Source organism: Artemia franciscana, chromosome 18 (genome assembly GCF_032884065.1).
Source record: "Artemia franciscana chromosome 18, ASM3288406v1, whole genome shotgun sequence".
Classification (NCBI taxonomy): Eukaryota; Metazoa; Arthropoda; class Branchiopoda; order Anostraca; family Artemiidae; genus Artemia; species Artemia franciscana.
Window position 1 is genome coordinate 30663192 of NC_088880.1, and position 14393 is coordinate 30677584.

Sequence of the window (14393 nt, forward strand, 5' to 3'; positions counted from 1 at the left end):
CCCCCCGAAAAATAATCCTGCGTACGTGCCTGGGTTCAGGGTAGGGGGCTATATGGGAGGATCTTTCCTTGGAGGAATATTTCATGGGGGAAGAGAAATTCAATGAAAAGGGCGCAGGGTTTTCTAGCATTACTATTGAAAAAAAAAATGAAAATATAAACAAGAAAAAGTTTTTTTCAATTGAAAGTAAGGATAAGCATTAATACTTAAAACGAGCAGAGGTTATTACGCATATGAGGGGTTCTAAAAATACTTTAGCATAAAGAGCGATGTATTTAGGAGGAGATAAATACTTCGCTCTTTATGTTAAATTATTTTTAGTAATTTCAACTATTTATTCTACGGCCTTTCTGATTCGGGGGTCATTCTTAAGGAATTGGGACAAAACTTAAGATTTAGTGTGAAGAGCGAGGTATTAACGAGGGGACAAACCCCCTCATATATATAATCAAAAATATAATAATATAAAAGTTTGTTACGTAAGTTAATTCTTAAGTTACGTGTATTTCTTACTAATAAAAACGTTCGTTAAAAATTAAAAGCTCTAGTTACCTTTTTAAGTAACCGAAAAATTGGAGGGCAACTAGGCCTCCTTCCCCACCCCTTATTTCTCAAAATCGTCTGATCAAAACTAAGAGAAAACCATTCAGCCAAAAAAAGAATTAATATGCAAATTTCAGTTTAATAATTTATGTACGGAGAGCCAAAATCAGACATGTATTAATTCAAGAACTTTCAGAAATTAAATAAAAAAAACAATTTTTTTTTTGAAATGAAAGTAAGGAGCGCCATTAAAACTTAAAACGAACAGAAATTACTCCGTATATGAAAGGGGCTTTCCTCCTCGACACCCCGCTCCTTGCGCTAAAGTTTGATTCTTTCTCGCAACTCTACTTTTTAATACAATAAAAAACTTTAGCGTAAAGAGCAGGGTGTCGAGGAGGAAAGCCCCTTTCATATACGGAGTAATTTCTGTTCGTTTTAAGTTTTAATGTCACTCCTTACTTTCATTTCAAAATTTTTTTTTTTATTTAATTTCCTCAAAAATCAACCATCTTGTGGATAGGTTCCACAAGCGTCGAGAAAATATTGTCGACTTTCCACTTAATAGTTTAGCTTAAATGTGTTGCGAAAGTAGCTGAAATGTTGTTTGTTTTTTCTTTTGTGAGTATTTTCTTGTTTATTGTTTCTATTCTATTTTATTTTGCTGTATTTTTGTACTCCTCTAAGTTCATTTTACGTATGTAAAGAGGGTTTAAATAAATTATTATTATTATTTATAGGAAGTTCGATTATTTTATGAAAACTAAAATAAATGAATGACATTTTTTCATAAGGTTTCTTTTTTAGACGTTCATAAATACAAATTACCGTGGATGAAATTAAGCAGGAGGGAAGGAGAGTATTCATTTTATCCTTCCTTTTTTTAACTATTTTTTCTCCTAATGTTCCAAACAACCTAATAGAACATTGAAAACCCACAAAAACAAAGAGATAATAGATCTCTCTTTGCTTATATATATAATATATTATTATATTATATAATAATATACTATTATTATATAATATTATTATTATATAATATTATTATTATATAATATTATTATATAATAGCAAAGAGATAATAGATAAAAGCTGATAAAATAAAAAGTAGACTCCGATTTAATTAGTGGCTTCAATAAGATGGGGATGAGAGGGTATTTACTGTCCTTGATTTTTCCACCCACTATAAAGGCATTTTTTTAAATACCTTTTTGGGGCACTTTCACAGGGAATACCCTTATTTCATTAAATAAAAAAAAATGGAAAAATGTCAATTTAACCCCGTGTATTTTGGAAAGAGTATTTTTCCTCCCCTTCTATTTTGTGCATTAACGTCAATGTATATTATGAGCTGTTCACTTTTTTAGATCCAACCTTAAGGAAAGATCACTCAACTAAACAACTAGCCTTGTTCATTGTTTGTCAAACTTCAAACAGAGGTTTGGGGAAGGGTGTTATAAAAATATCTTGAACTCTGATTATAGCAAAGTGTCTTATAGGTCAATGTTTTAAATGAAAAAAATTCTATCGAAAGCAAGAAGTAAAAATAAAACGGAAAACGGAAAAAATTAAAAGGGTGGCTTTCCCTTCCTCAACACCCCTCTTGTCATGCTAAGGTTTTTAAAGAACTTTTAAAAGATAAGATAAGATTTCTTCATCATGAAATACGCATACAAAATACGCATTTTGTGTGCAAAAGCACATGACGACTGGCCCTCATCCTCCCATTTCACCTCCTGGCTAGAGGGCCTTGAGACGGAGATCAACACCACCATTTCGGACCTTAAGGGTCTAGTGCCGCATCCTTTACCCCTTTTTTACCTTTACCCATACAATATTACATTTCACTATTCCCCCAAAGGCCCTTTGGCCTTTAATGAAAGGGGAAGACAAACGAGCCACTTACTCAGAGAAGAAAAAACAAAACAAAATTAAAATAACCACTTACTCACATAGACAAGAGCATAAAGGAGAAGAAAGGAAGATATAAATAAAATAAAAATTATAGAAAAAACTAAATAAATTGAATACTACTACTACAACTACTAATAACTCACTGCAGCACCAAGCCGCCTGAGGCCAACACAGCTACGCACGCTCCTCCTCCAACCTAATCTAGTTAAAGCCTCCTTCTTTACACCCTCCCAGGAAGTTCCCATTTCCTTTAAATCTTTATTTATGACATCCTCCCAACCCAGCCAAAGACGACCTGCTTTCCGTGTAGCCCCAGACAATTGGCCAAAAAGGACAATCTTCGGTAATCTGTCATTCTTCATCCATAGAACGTGGTCTAGCCATCTCAACCTTTTTTTCATTATAGCCCTAGAAAGCGGGATTGAACCACATTTTTCGTAAAACCTACTGTTTGAAATACGGTCAGTCAACCGGGTACCCAGAACAATCCGTAGGCAATTTCTCTGGAAAACATCTAGTAAATTTTCATCTGCTTTTCGGAGCGCCCATGCTTCAGAGCCATATTTGACCACTGTCATCACTGTTACTTCCAATATTCTAATCTTGGTTTGCAGACTTATCTTTCTATTCTTCCAAACTTTTTTTAACTGTGAAAAAACACCCTGAGCCTTATCTATTCTACTTTTAACATCTTCAATGCTCCCATCATCTTTACTAATAATACTACCAAGGTAACTGAAGCCCCCAATCTGATCAATCTTTTCGTTACCTAATGTCACCTGTTCACCTTCACTTAAACCTAGCCTTAGTGACTTAGTCTTCTTAACATTAACTTTCAAGCCTATTTTAGCACCCTGAACTCGCAAAACCTCTAAAAATGCATTCGTTTTGCTCACACTTTCATCTAATATGCTCTAATCATCAGCATAATCTAAGTCCAGGAGTGTTTTTCCTCCCCATTTGATTCCATGGTCTCCAATTGCCTTTCCTGTGCTCCTTAAGACGAAATCCATCATTATGATCCATATAAATGGGGATAGGACACAACCTTGCTTAACTCCTGATTTAATACAAAACCAGTTGCTAACCTCATTTCCTACCTTAACCGCAGCAGTATTATTCTCGTACATAGCACAAATCCCTTTAATGTATTTTTCTGGTAAACCATATAACAATAAGACCTTTGTTAACGCTCTTCTATCAACAGAATCGAAAGCTTGCTCATAATCGATAAAACCGAGGATCAAAGGTGTTTGACAACGAAGGGACTTCTCAATTATTAACCTAAGAGTGAAAACTTGGTCGACACATCCTCGACCTTTTCTAAAGCCGCATTGTTCTTCCCTTAAAATTTTGTCTACAGGATCTTTCAGTCTAAAAAGTATCATATTACTCAGTAATTTGCTACCTACAGAGACTAGACTAATGCCTTGATAATTACGACACTCACTCTTGTCACCTTTCTTATACAGTGGTTTAATTAAGGTTTTCCTAAAATTATTGGGTACTTCCCCTTTCTCAAAAATCATGTTCATAATCTTCAGTAGCTTATTCCTAACCTCAGAGCCCATGATTTTTGGTATTGCGAAGATTATAATTTTTCTGTTCAGAGGTAAAAGACGGCGAAACACTTAGGGGATGGGGGAAGTCATCATAAGCTGAGAAAAAGTAAAACATGCACGCGAAAGAATATTAAGTGACTCGGGATCAAGTAATGGGATAAATTCTGAACGAATAGTTTCCTTAATGAGGTTTCTAGCTTTATTGTAAACCTTAGGAAGTGGGTTTAACAATGAAGGAAAGGGTGACATCCATACTTTTGGACAGTAAGAAACGTGTGATTGAATCAAGTGAAAAGGGGATTTTCAAAACTGATCCAGAAAAAGTATGTTTAAGCTTCCTTAAAATGCCAGGACTCCTGCATATCTTCATTTTAATCAAATCAATGTGATGTTTTAAAGATAAAGTTTCATCAGCAAGAATGCCCAAAAGACGAACATATTGATCTTCAGATCTATGAATTGTCCCATTTAGCTGATGAATTTCTAATAACTGGAGATAAATCTGAGAGACATGCGAAAATATATAAAAAAAAACGACTTAGAAAAATATAGGGTGAGATAATTAGCATCAAGCCATAAAACTGCTCGAAATTAAATTTAATCGAGGCTCTGATTCGCAATTTCTTGAAGTGCCAAGTGTGCTGCCATCAGCAAAACAAACAAGGACATCAGAAGATGGCGAACTATAGCTGGCACTATGGGCAAGGGAAGAGTTAGGATGACAAAGTCTATAACAATTAATAAGTTTTTGCTTTTTTACTAATGCTTTATAATGCATTATTTTTGAAATTCAAGAAATCCTCGGAAACTGATTTGCATATTCTTAGAATGATGCCAAAAAAGGTTTTAGCAACCCCAATAGTACATCGGGGTATGTGTGTATTGGGAACATAGATGGATACGAGTGCCAGTGTTTGGAGAATCATCTCTTTTCAGAAATGTCCTTATCTCAAAGAAAATAATTTCGCAATATCAGAGGCTCGACTCTGCGGGACTGGTAACTGCAATAGTAAACCCGGGTAGGCCTGTGACAAAATGGAATGACCCCGTACCAGTCGCGTCACCGCAGTGTGAAAACAGATCTTGGAAATTTAGTCTGTGTGTCCGCATTCTTGACATTCTGGTCAAATTTATCCAGTTTGCCTAGCATGGATTTGTTAGTAAGACACCATATCATATGAATGTAAAGTTTTCGCTTTAATACGTGAATGATTAAAATTCAAAGTCCCGCTATTGAAATTGGGATTTTGAATAATCAATTTCAATAGATATTTTACACTTCTTTCAATTATTTCTTCACGCATTTCTGTTTATGTAACTAAACCCGCATCTTTGACTATTTTTTGTTCCTTTCTGTCACTTCTGCAATTGTCTGCAATTCACTTCTGCTATCTGCAATTCTGCTATTTCGTTTGTGTGCTCAGAAGCTGCTGATCAGAAAAGATAAACAAAATCAAAAATTATTTTAAATTTCTTAATTTTTGAAATCCACAGTGAATTATTGAGGCTGTTCATTGGTCTATAGACAAAGAAGAAACAAGCGAGTACGAGTATAAGCAGATAGTTGGGGGTTTAAACTTTAGGTAAGGTTTTTTCCAGAGTGGAATTTATCGGCAAATTATATCGGTATCGTTACCAATATATCGGTATATGTATCGAGCCCAAAAATCCATATTGGTCGGTTCCAAATATTTATATCCTTAGAATCGACCAAACCATTTCTAGAGGGAGAAAAAACTCTCCTTGGGACATTTCCTCAAAGGTCTGTATTCGCTTGCCACTTCAGATATCCAAGGTTGGAGATGGGATTGTGGTGAAAACCCGCCGGTACTACCAAACGGTTATATTTTACATATACTGGACAAGCTAGCAGAGACCTTAGAGCCTCGTACAACGTACCTCATTAACATAGGAATTGCTTCCTATACAGAACTTACTAACTTCCATAAGCCTATAGTCTAAACGAGAATGATATTTTACAGGCGCTTTGCAATAGGTATGAAACTTAGTAATAAATACTTGTAGCAACAAAATAGAATTAAGTCAAATTTTTAAACAATAACACGCCACAAAATATAGCCTCCGCTTGGGGCATATCTGTTTTCTGTTTTTTGACCAATCACGACCAGTGAGAGTTAATGCACCATCGAAATAATCTACAAGAAGTTCTTCTTGTCTTTTTGACCTCTTTTTTTTCGTGGATGAGTCACCAGCAGCCCAAATTTACACATACTAGTGCTATAGTGAGTGAAAGGTCGAAATGATTAGGACACGTTACGCACATGAAGAAAGATAATTTGCCAGTGATTTTGCTCTTTTCCATTCAAATTAAAAAAAGCAGGTCGTCCCCGAACGGAGTGGGAAAAAGTTACAATGGAGAATTGAATAGAAAAATGGAAATTCATTTGAGGAAAGTAAAATCTGCAGCTTGGAGAGGGAGCATGCAAGGGTGTGTTCGCTGCAGGTGGCTTGGTGCTAAAGCAGTAATAGTAGTAAATCTAATGGGTAACCATAGAATCGGTACTTTTACAAATGGTTTGTTTGGGAAACACAAATCAATAACATAGATGAATGGAAATTGAGAGTCTTTGTTGATGAACAACCTCTATCGCCCATTCCTCACAAAAAAATAAAGTATAAAGTCATAAGAACAAAATCAAGTGTTAGGCTTAATACAAGTTTTCAATGGATACTGTAATAAAAGAAAAATTTCCCAAAGTCCCCCCCCCCCTTCAGAACCGAATTAAAAAATTATCAGATCTTTTAAAATATTTAGTTAATACAGTTACCAAGTAGCAGAGGGAACTCATTATAGATCTATAGTTCCGGTTATGCCAAATAAGTAAAGTTTTGGATTCCAAAAGGTACCGGAACTAGCAAACTACTACCCTACTAGCAAGCTACTACTACTAAGATTTAAATAACTTAGGAGTCCAAAATTAGCAAGTTGCTACCATGATTTAAGATCAGGGTTGCCGGTATACCCAAGAACTGATTTTAGCAAGGAATGTAAAAGCCTTAATTAGCATTGAGAAAGGACCATTATATTAATAATTTATTTTTCACCCACTTACAAAAGGGAAAAAGTGGAGTGTAAGGAGAAAAAACAAAGAACTACAAACAACACAAAGTACAGGACAAAGAAATAACAATTTAGCAAAAAAGGCGGATAAGATGATTGTTAGCACCAAGACGGACTGGCGCTTCATAAATTAATTTTGAACTTAGTTTTTCCACTGAGAGAACAATATCCGTTGCCGAATAATTACTAATTAACCTTCGGTTCCGAAATGATCGTGGTAAATAAAGTAAGAACTTACAATAACGATAGTAATCCGTCTTAACCCTCCTTACGCTACCTTTAATCAGAAGCACATAAAACCCAGCATAAAATAATACAGAGGGGTAGCAGAAACTCGAGTACAGCTTTGTAAGTGCTTGCACCGGAAATGTCCACGATTTAAGCTTAGAATACCCCAGTTTAAGCTTCAATTGAATATCCTGTTCGTTTGAAAATGAAAAGAGCTTAGAAAGTTGCAAACAGAAATTCCAAGCCATCGAAAAGAAGTGACTTGTGGTACGGAAAAAGAACTGCAATCCATAGAATGAGACGAACTAACCCCATTAAATATAAGAAATTCACATTTATCTAGATTTAGCAATAATCCAATTCTTCCAAATGTATTAGCGACTGATCGGACAGAACACGTTAAATCGGCCTTAGTTCAGCTAATAAGAAGCAAGTCGTCAGCATAAGCTAAGTATGATACGTCTGTGAATCGTGTAAAACAAGAACTGCGTATACCAGACAAGACATTTTCAATAGAGGCATTAAAGATATAAGGGGAGAGAACTCCCCCCTGTCTAACTCCACACTTGACTGGTATATGTCCGAAAAAATCACCATTTCCTGACTTTAGTCTTCAATAAGAATTTGAATACCAAAACTTCAAAATCAGAATCACAGACGCATTCACACCAAGTTGACAAAGAGCATACCAACCTTGAGCATGGCAAACACTATCGAATGCCTTAGATATATCATGGGTGCAAAAAATGAAGACTATAACTACCCCGAGTGGCTTCTTTAATAAGCTGGGTTAAAAAACGACTAGCATGTTGACAGCTCAGACTTGACACTGAAGCCGAACTGTTTAGCCTCATAATTAACAAATTCATTGATATGAGGACGTAGAACGTACTCAAATAATTGACTTAGAGTACAGGTGACGGTAATCGGCCTGTAAGAATTACACATATTTAGATCTTTTCCTTTCTTTAATATAGTTGCAACACTTCCACATAAAAATGAATCAGGAACAATAGATCTTGAAAGGCACGTCTGGAATAATAATTGAAGATGCAATAGAAGTTCAGCTGACCTCGGATCAAGATGAGCCGCACAAATACCATTAAGGTCACAAGACTTTGACCGTCGAAGAAATTTCATAATATTATATTCATTAACAGGTATAACATGTCTTTGATTCACACTATGAGTAAGAACCTTCACCACCAAAGCAGTAAAACGGCTATGAACATCATAATTAATCCCGGAAACGATGCGTCCATAATGTTTAATCCACGACAATCTTGGAATAACATCACTAGAAGAAGATTCTTCGAGATTCGCATCAACGGAACAGCCATTGGTTCAGTTTGTTTAACTGAAGAAATGATATTTCTGTAGTAAGAGTTTAACTTACCAAGAACATCACTGAAAAAATAACCAGCACCAAGAAGATGATAAGGCACCGTGATAGTGGATAGCAGAAAATCGAGAGTCGAAAAATAAAGTGACCAATTTGCATTTCCATTTCTTAGGCTTAGGAGGAGCACTGAAACTGATTGTAGATCTAATGGATACATCTAAATTAAGAGGGAGATGGTCATATTCTCTTTCCTCATCGTGGAAATGAACTCAGAGGAATGAAGAAAGGGCAAGCACATGCAATGGTCCAAATCAGAAACTGCTCCACAATTGTAGATACATGAGAAGCTGCCATCTTTATTTATGATACTATGTGCAGCTGGTAAAACATTTAGCAGGGTCTCAGATCGACTGGAGGATATGTAAATTTTGCAATTTTATTGAATAAATCTAAAAGGTTTTCTTAGCTGAGAAAAAATCCAGAAAACATGTTTAAATTTGATATTATTTTATTATAATCCACCTAGAAAGAGAATAGTTTTCTTAATTTTAGTCTTGCGTAAAGAGAGATGAACCTATTTTATCGCCCATAGAGGATTTTGTCCGTAACAAAATAGAAAATAAAATAAACAGAAAACGGCAAGCATACTATCAATTCCGGAAATTATGGAGCATACCATAAAAAGTCTGAAATTTAAAAGAGATCGTCTAACCATCGACAAAAAAAGGTATAAAATCCACATGAAAACAACATCAAGGGATGCCACAGAATCTGGTAGGGGGAAGCCAAACATAGATTTTGATAAAAACAACTTTTTTGTATTTTTATTTGAAAAAAAAATAAAAGAATATACTCCTAGATTCTAAGAAAATACTTTCCTTTGCATCTTCATATTAAAAAATAAAAAGTAGCCTTGTCCCCTTCTCTTCATCTTGTTAAGTGGGACAACTGGCAGTGTAACACTTTTTTTCTGCCTAGAACTCCTCATTCAGAATCACAGATCCAGAAATGACAACTTGTAAAATATTTGCCAAAATGGCAAAAAAAGAAAACGCCATATAATTTTAACTATAATTTATGTAATTATAATTTTATCATTAAGTGTGTAATTTTTTGGAGATAAGAAGAAGTAATTATGCTATTCTGTGTAAATATAGTTTGCTTTAATCATAATACTTCAGTTTATCTACTGATGACGATCACTGATGTATGTGGCCGAAATATCCAGAATCTTTTGCATTTGTTTTTCACTGTCTAATGAAAGGACTTATCCCTATTTGAAATTTCATTTGTTCGTATTAAGACTTATATTCCAGAATGACAGATCCGGAAGTGACGACACGTAAAATATTTGCCACTTGGAAGCAAGCCTGTGGAAAAACTCGTGGCAAAACGAAGGACCTATTTAAGAAATTACGACAAGCTACAATCGACAATTCAACTTCCCCAGAAATAACAGTATTATCACCAGAATCATCATCGACAGACATGGCGTTATCAGTCTCGAATCCTGACAAGAAAAATAATGCAGGATGGCGAGTTCATGTTTGGAGTAAGTGAATTTAGATTCAAAGACTATGAAAGCTTTCCTTCCACCAGCTACCACAATTGTGCACCATATTATACTTTATTGGTTACACCAACTATCACAGGTGTTTCCACCCTTTTTTATGTCCAGATCTCTTAATTGTGATACGTATGCGAAACAAAGTGATTTTCCTGGTTTTCCAAGATGGGGGGCTCAAAACCTCTTGTTTAAGGTCTTATTGATCATGTTCATTCCTAAAGTGTATTTTTTATTTCATCCACCATTTACGATGAATTTGAAGCCCTTTCAAAATTGACAAAAGAAAAGTGTTTTCTTAATAAGCATTCACCATAAGATCAATGTATATAATAGCTGTCATTCCTGAATCAACTTTAAGTGTAAAATTTTATCAATAGATCATTTTCTAAAATGTATATATTTTTTTGGCCACTGAGGGCTTTTCACTAGATTGCAGCTACTACTGCTACCATTATAGTACGATTTCGGCCCCTTCAGAATAGGCACAAATCTCTATGCTTTAGTGCTGGCTATAATACCATCCATGTTTAATAATTGGACAGAAATTGCTTTGGAAAATACTCCCAGAGTCCCTTTCTCACTCCTCTTGAGGATGCGTATATCCTCAACTTTTTTTTTCGTTTACAGAAAATCATTTACGAATTTACGGTTATCATTTTTAAGCATGTCTGGTGAAATAATTCGTCATCATTTTCTTTTTAGTTTTTTTTATTGTTCTCTTTAATTCATTCTATAATTTATTGTACGAGCTTTTTTTGGAAACTTAATTGCAGAAGTTTCATGCTCGTCACTGGTGACATATATATTTCATGAAATTAGTAATAAAAAAGGAAAGAAAGACCAACTAGTTTTAGACATATATTAATTCGCCAAACTGTAGACAGGAACTACTTCAAAAAGCCTATACGCGGACAAATTTAAGATCACCTCTTTCACCATCATGTGGACCAATAAAATGTAATAATAATAAAAATTTATTTATAACCCACAAAATACATTAAACTGTGGAGTAAACACACGCAAAAAAAGAAAAAAAATAACAACATAAATAATATAACAGCATCACAACATACAACATAAATAAATTACCTCAATTCAAAAAATGGCCAAAGAGGGTCAAAAACACCAATCATTTGCTGAGTTTTAAGAGATATATCTTTAGATAAATGTTTCAGTCGCGAGGGCGCATCAACGATGTCAAATTTAGAAACGACTGTACGATTCCGATACCACCGAGGCAGACGCAGCAAATACTTGCAATACTTAAAATATCCTGAGCGTATTTTCTTTGTATTCTTCTTGCGAAGGAGGAAAGCAAAACCAAAAAGATAAAAAACAGCAGGGGCACAAAAACTAGAATAAAGACGGCATAGTCCTTTTCGGTTATACCGACCACGATTTGGTGAATTTTTTCCGTAACCAACCCGCATACTTTTCAGCACACTTGACGTAATAGCGAAGCAAGTAGACGAAAGTGACGTGGAAAAAGAGAGTCCCAACCATGTGATACTTGCTGAACATGGAATAGTTGAAGAACCCAAGCAAAGAGGTGATGCTGGTCGAGGACTCCCAAAACCACAAAAACTCACATTTGGAGGCATTAACTGAAAGGCCTACTGTGGATAGTGCGGCTGAAAGTCGGTCAAAGCTGGTAATTAGACTATGTTTTGTCCGGCTAAGAAGCAGAACATCATCAGCATATGCAAAGTGACTAATGCCTAAATTATCATTGTAAAATATTGACAGTTGAAGACGCTGGAGACACGAAGCTTAAACACATTTAAATATACTCGGGGATAACACGGCACCTTGCCTAACGCCTTTTTTAACAGGAATATACTCCCCTACAGTTCCATTCCACTTCACCCTAACTGAAGAATTAGCATACCAATACTTAAGCACGGAAACAATAGAAAGGTTAACACCTGAGGCTGCTAGAGAAAACAAAGCAGTTGAATGAATTACAATGTCAAAAGCACTAGATATGCCAACAGTCAAACAATACAGGGGACTTTTTTGAGCAACAGCTTGTTTCATTAGCCGACCCACAATATGGTGAGCTTAAACGCAGCCCATACCTTTTCTAAAACCAAGCTGGAAGGGCGTAAAATTGCACTTGGAGTTAATGGCCGGTAGCAGTAGATATTCAAATAGCTTACTAACAAAACAAGACACAGTGATAGGACGGTAATTAGAGCAGGAACTGGGGTCCTTACCCCTCTTGACTATGGGAGATATACAACCAGACAAAAAACTATCTGGCACAACGGACTGTGCCAAACACAGCTGAAACAATAACTGCAAATGCTTCAGCAGTTCAGGACAATCATAAGCAAAAAACTTGAAGCAAAGACCATTACTATCGAAAGACTCAGACTTATTCACTTGCTTAAGAGCTAGGAGTATAACACCAGATTCCACCGATAACACTTGAGATTGGTTGATACGAATTGGGAGGATTGAGTTGACAAGCTTTGTAAAATGATTTTGGAGATTAATATTAAATGAAAGCAAAATATTTTTATAATGAGAAACGAATTCACATAGCCGAAGAGACGGATTAATTGGAGGTGAATACTTTACACTGTTTATAACACGATTCCAGGATTTCTTGTCACAAGGACCATCCCAGGCATTCAGTCTCGCACTACGCAGGAAATATTTGTACTTTCGTTTGGTTTTCTGTTTTATTTGGTGTACTGAACCAGAAGGAGGACGATCACAGGCTATCGACATACGGAGCCAGAACTTAGCTTTTTGTTTAGCCATCTTCACTTTACATCGGTATTTTCCCAATTTAACTTTGAGAACCACTTGAGAGAGTTACGTTTCACAGAGCTCGCCATGGAGCAAGATAGTTGGCACATGATTGGTAAATGATCGTCATCGATTTTAGAGTCGTCCACATGAACTATTGATGAAAGTAGAGTTGAATCTGACACAATTACATGATCAAGGTTGGAAGTAAGACCACCACGATTGTGAATATAAGTAAATAGAAGATCTTTATCAGCAAGATGAAATCCTCCAGGTAGTAAATCGAGAAAGATTTAAGATCGGTCAGAAATAGATAATAAGTCAGTGTTCATGTCGCCGACGAGAACCCATTTGGTATTTCGTTTCGGAAGGTCGCTAAGTACTGTTCGTAGGTGATTACATGCTTTTGAAAAACTAGACAATGGCAGCATATTCTTTTTATTACAGGGGAAATAAATTTTTATAAATACGGTATCACCGCATTTAGGCTATAGAACGCTTTAGGGGTTCTAAACCCGATAAAGCTTTAGGCTTTCAACATTCACTTTAGAGAGAAGGTGCTCCTGTAAAAACACGATATCATTTTCAAGCAACTCACTAATCAGTAGATCCTTGTCTTTTGTGCCATTAATATTAAGGGACATAAAGCTAAACGGAGTTTGAGCCTTCATTTATTAGCATTGTTGAGAGCCAATCGGAGAACTTATCACGTACCATCACAACCCAGTTTCTGCTGTGTGGCTTAGATTTCAGAGTTACGATCCAACGTTTCGAGCTTCTTCATACGAAAGATAGGGTCGCTGAGCTCCGGGGGTGGGTTTCTTACAACGACAGCGTAGGACGGTTTTTTCGTATTTTGAGTAGGGGCTACAAAATTAGACTGTCCCTCAGTAGCATTGGACACAATATCACGCAGCTGTTCAAGACAAGAGTTCACCTTGGCACTGAGGGTACTGAAGGCATCAACAGGGATCACTGGCACTTCGCTGGGACATTTGATAACAAAGTCCGAAAGCTTCATGTTCTGGGAATCGCACTTTGCAAGCGAAGGAATAATGTCCGAAGCACAGTTCAATGCAGCATTGGCTCCGACGCAATTCGATGGGACTTCATTCGGAAAAAGCTTTAAAAAAAAGCAATTTACGGGTCTCACAAAGAGAAGAAGACTCGAAAAAATCGGCCATGTACTCTTTTATCGTATCGGGCGAAACTCCTTTAGCAAGATTTTTCTGTACAAAGCACAGGATCGTAGAAAAGTTTATCTTCGCACCAATTAACAGTTCCCATTTTCTCTAGATTGAAGGTTCACTTGCGAGAGAAGTAAGGAAAGCGTTGGAGGCTGTCTACCTTGTCCCCACAATTTAAGGGACAAGCCCGGCGGGTACCACGGCTCTTGCA

The 14393-nt window shown here is 36.1% G+C and overlaps 1 protein-coding gene across 1 annotated transcript in view; it reads left to right on the plus strand.

Annotated features, from left to right (window-relative positions):
• Positions 1 to 14393, plus strand: part of LOC136038863 (uncharacterized) — a 131301-nt gene that overhangs the window by 22576 nt on the left and 94332 nt on the right. The window contains exon 2 of the mRNA XM_065722316.1: positions 9988 to 10223. Within this exon, the coding sequence (XP_065578388.1) occupies positions 9989 to 10223 (235 nt within the window). The 5' untranslated portion in view covers position 9988. The remainder of the gene's footprint in view (positions 1 to 9987; positions 10224 to 14393) is intronic.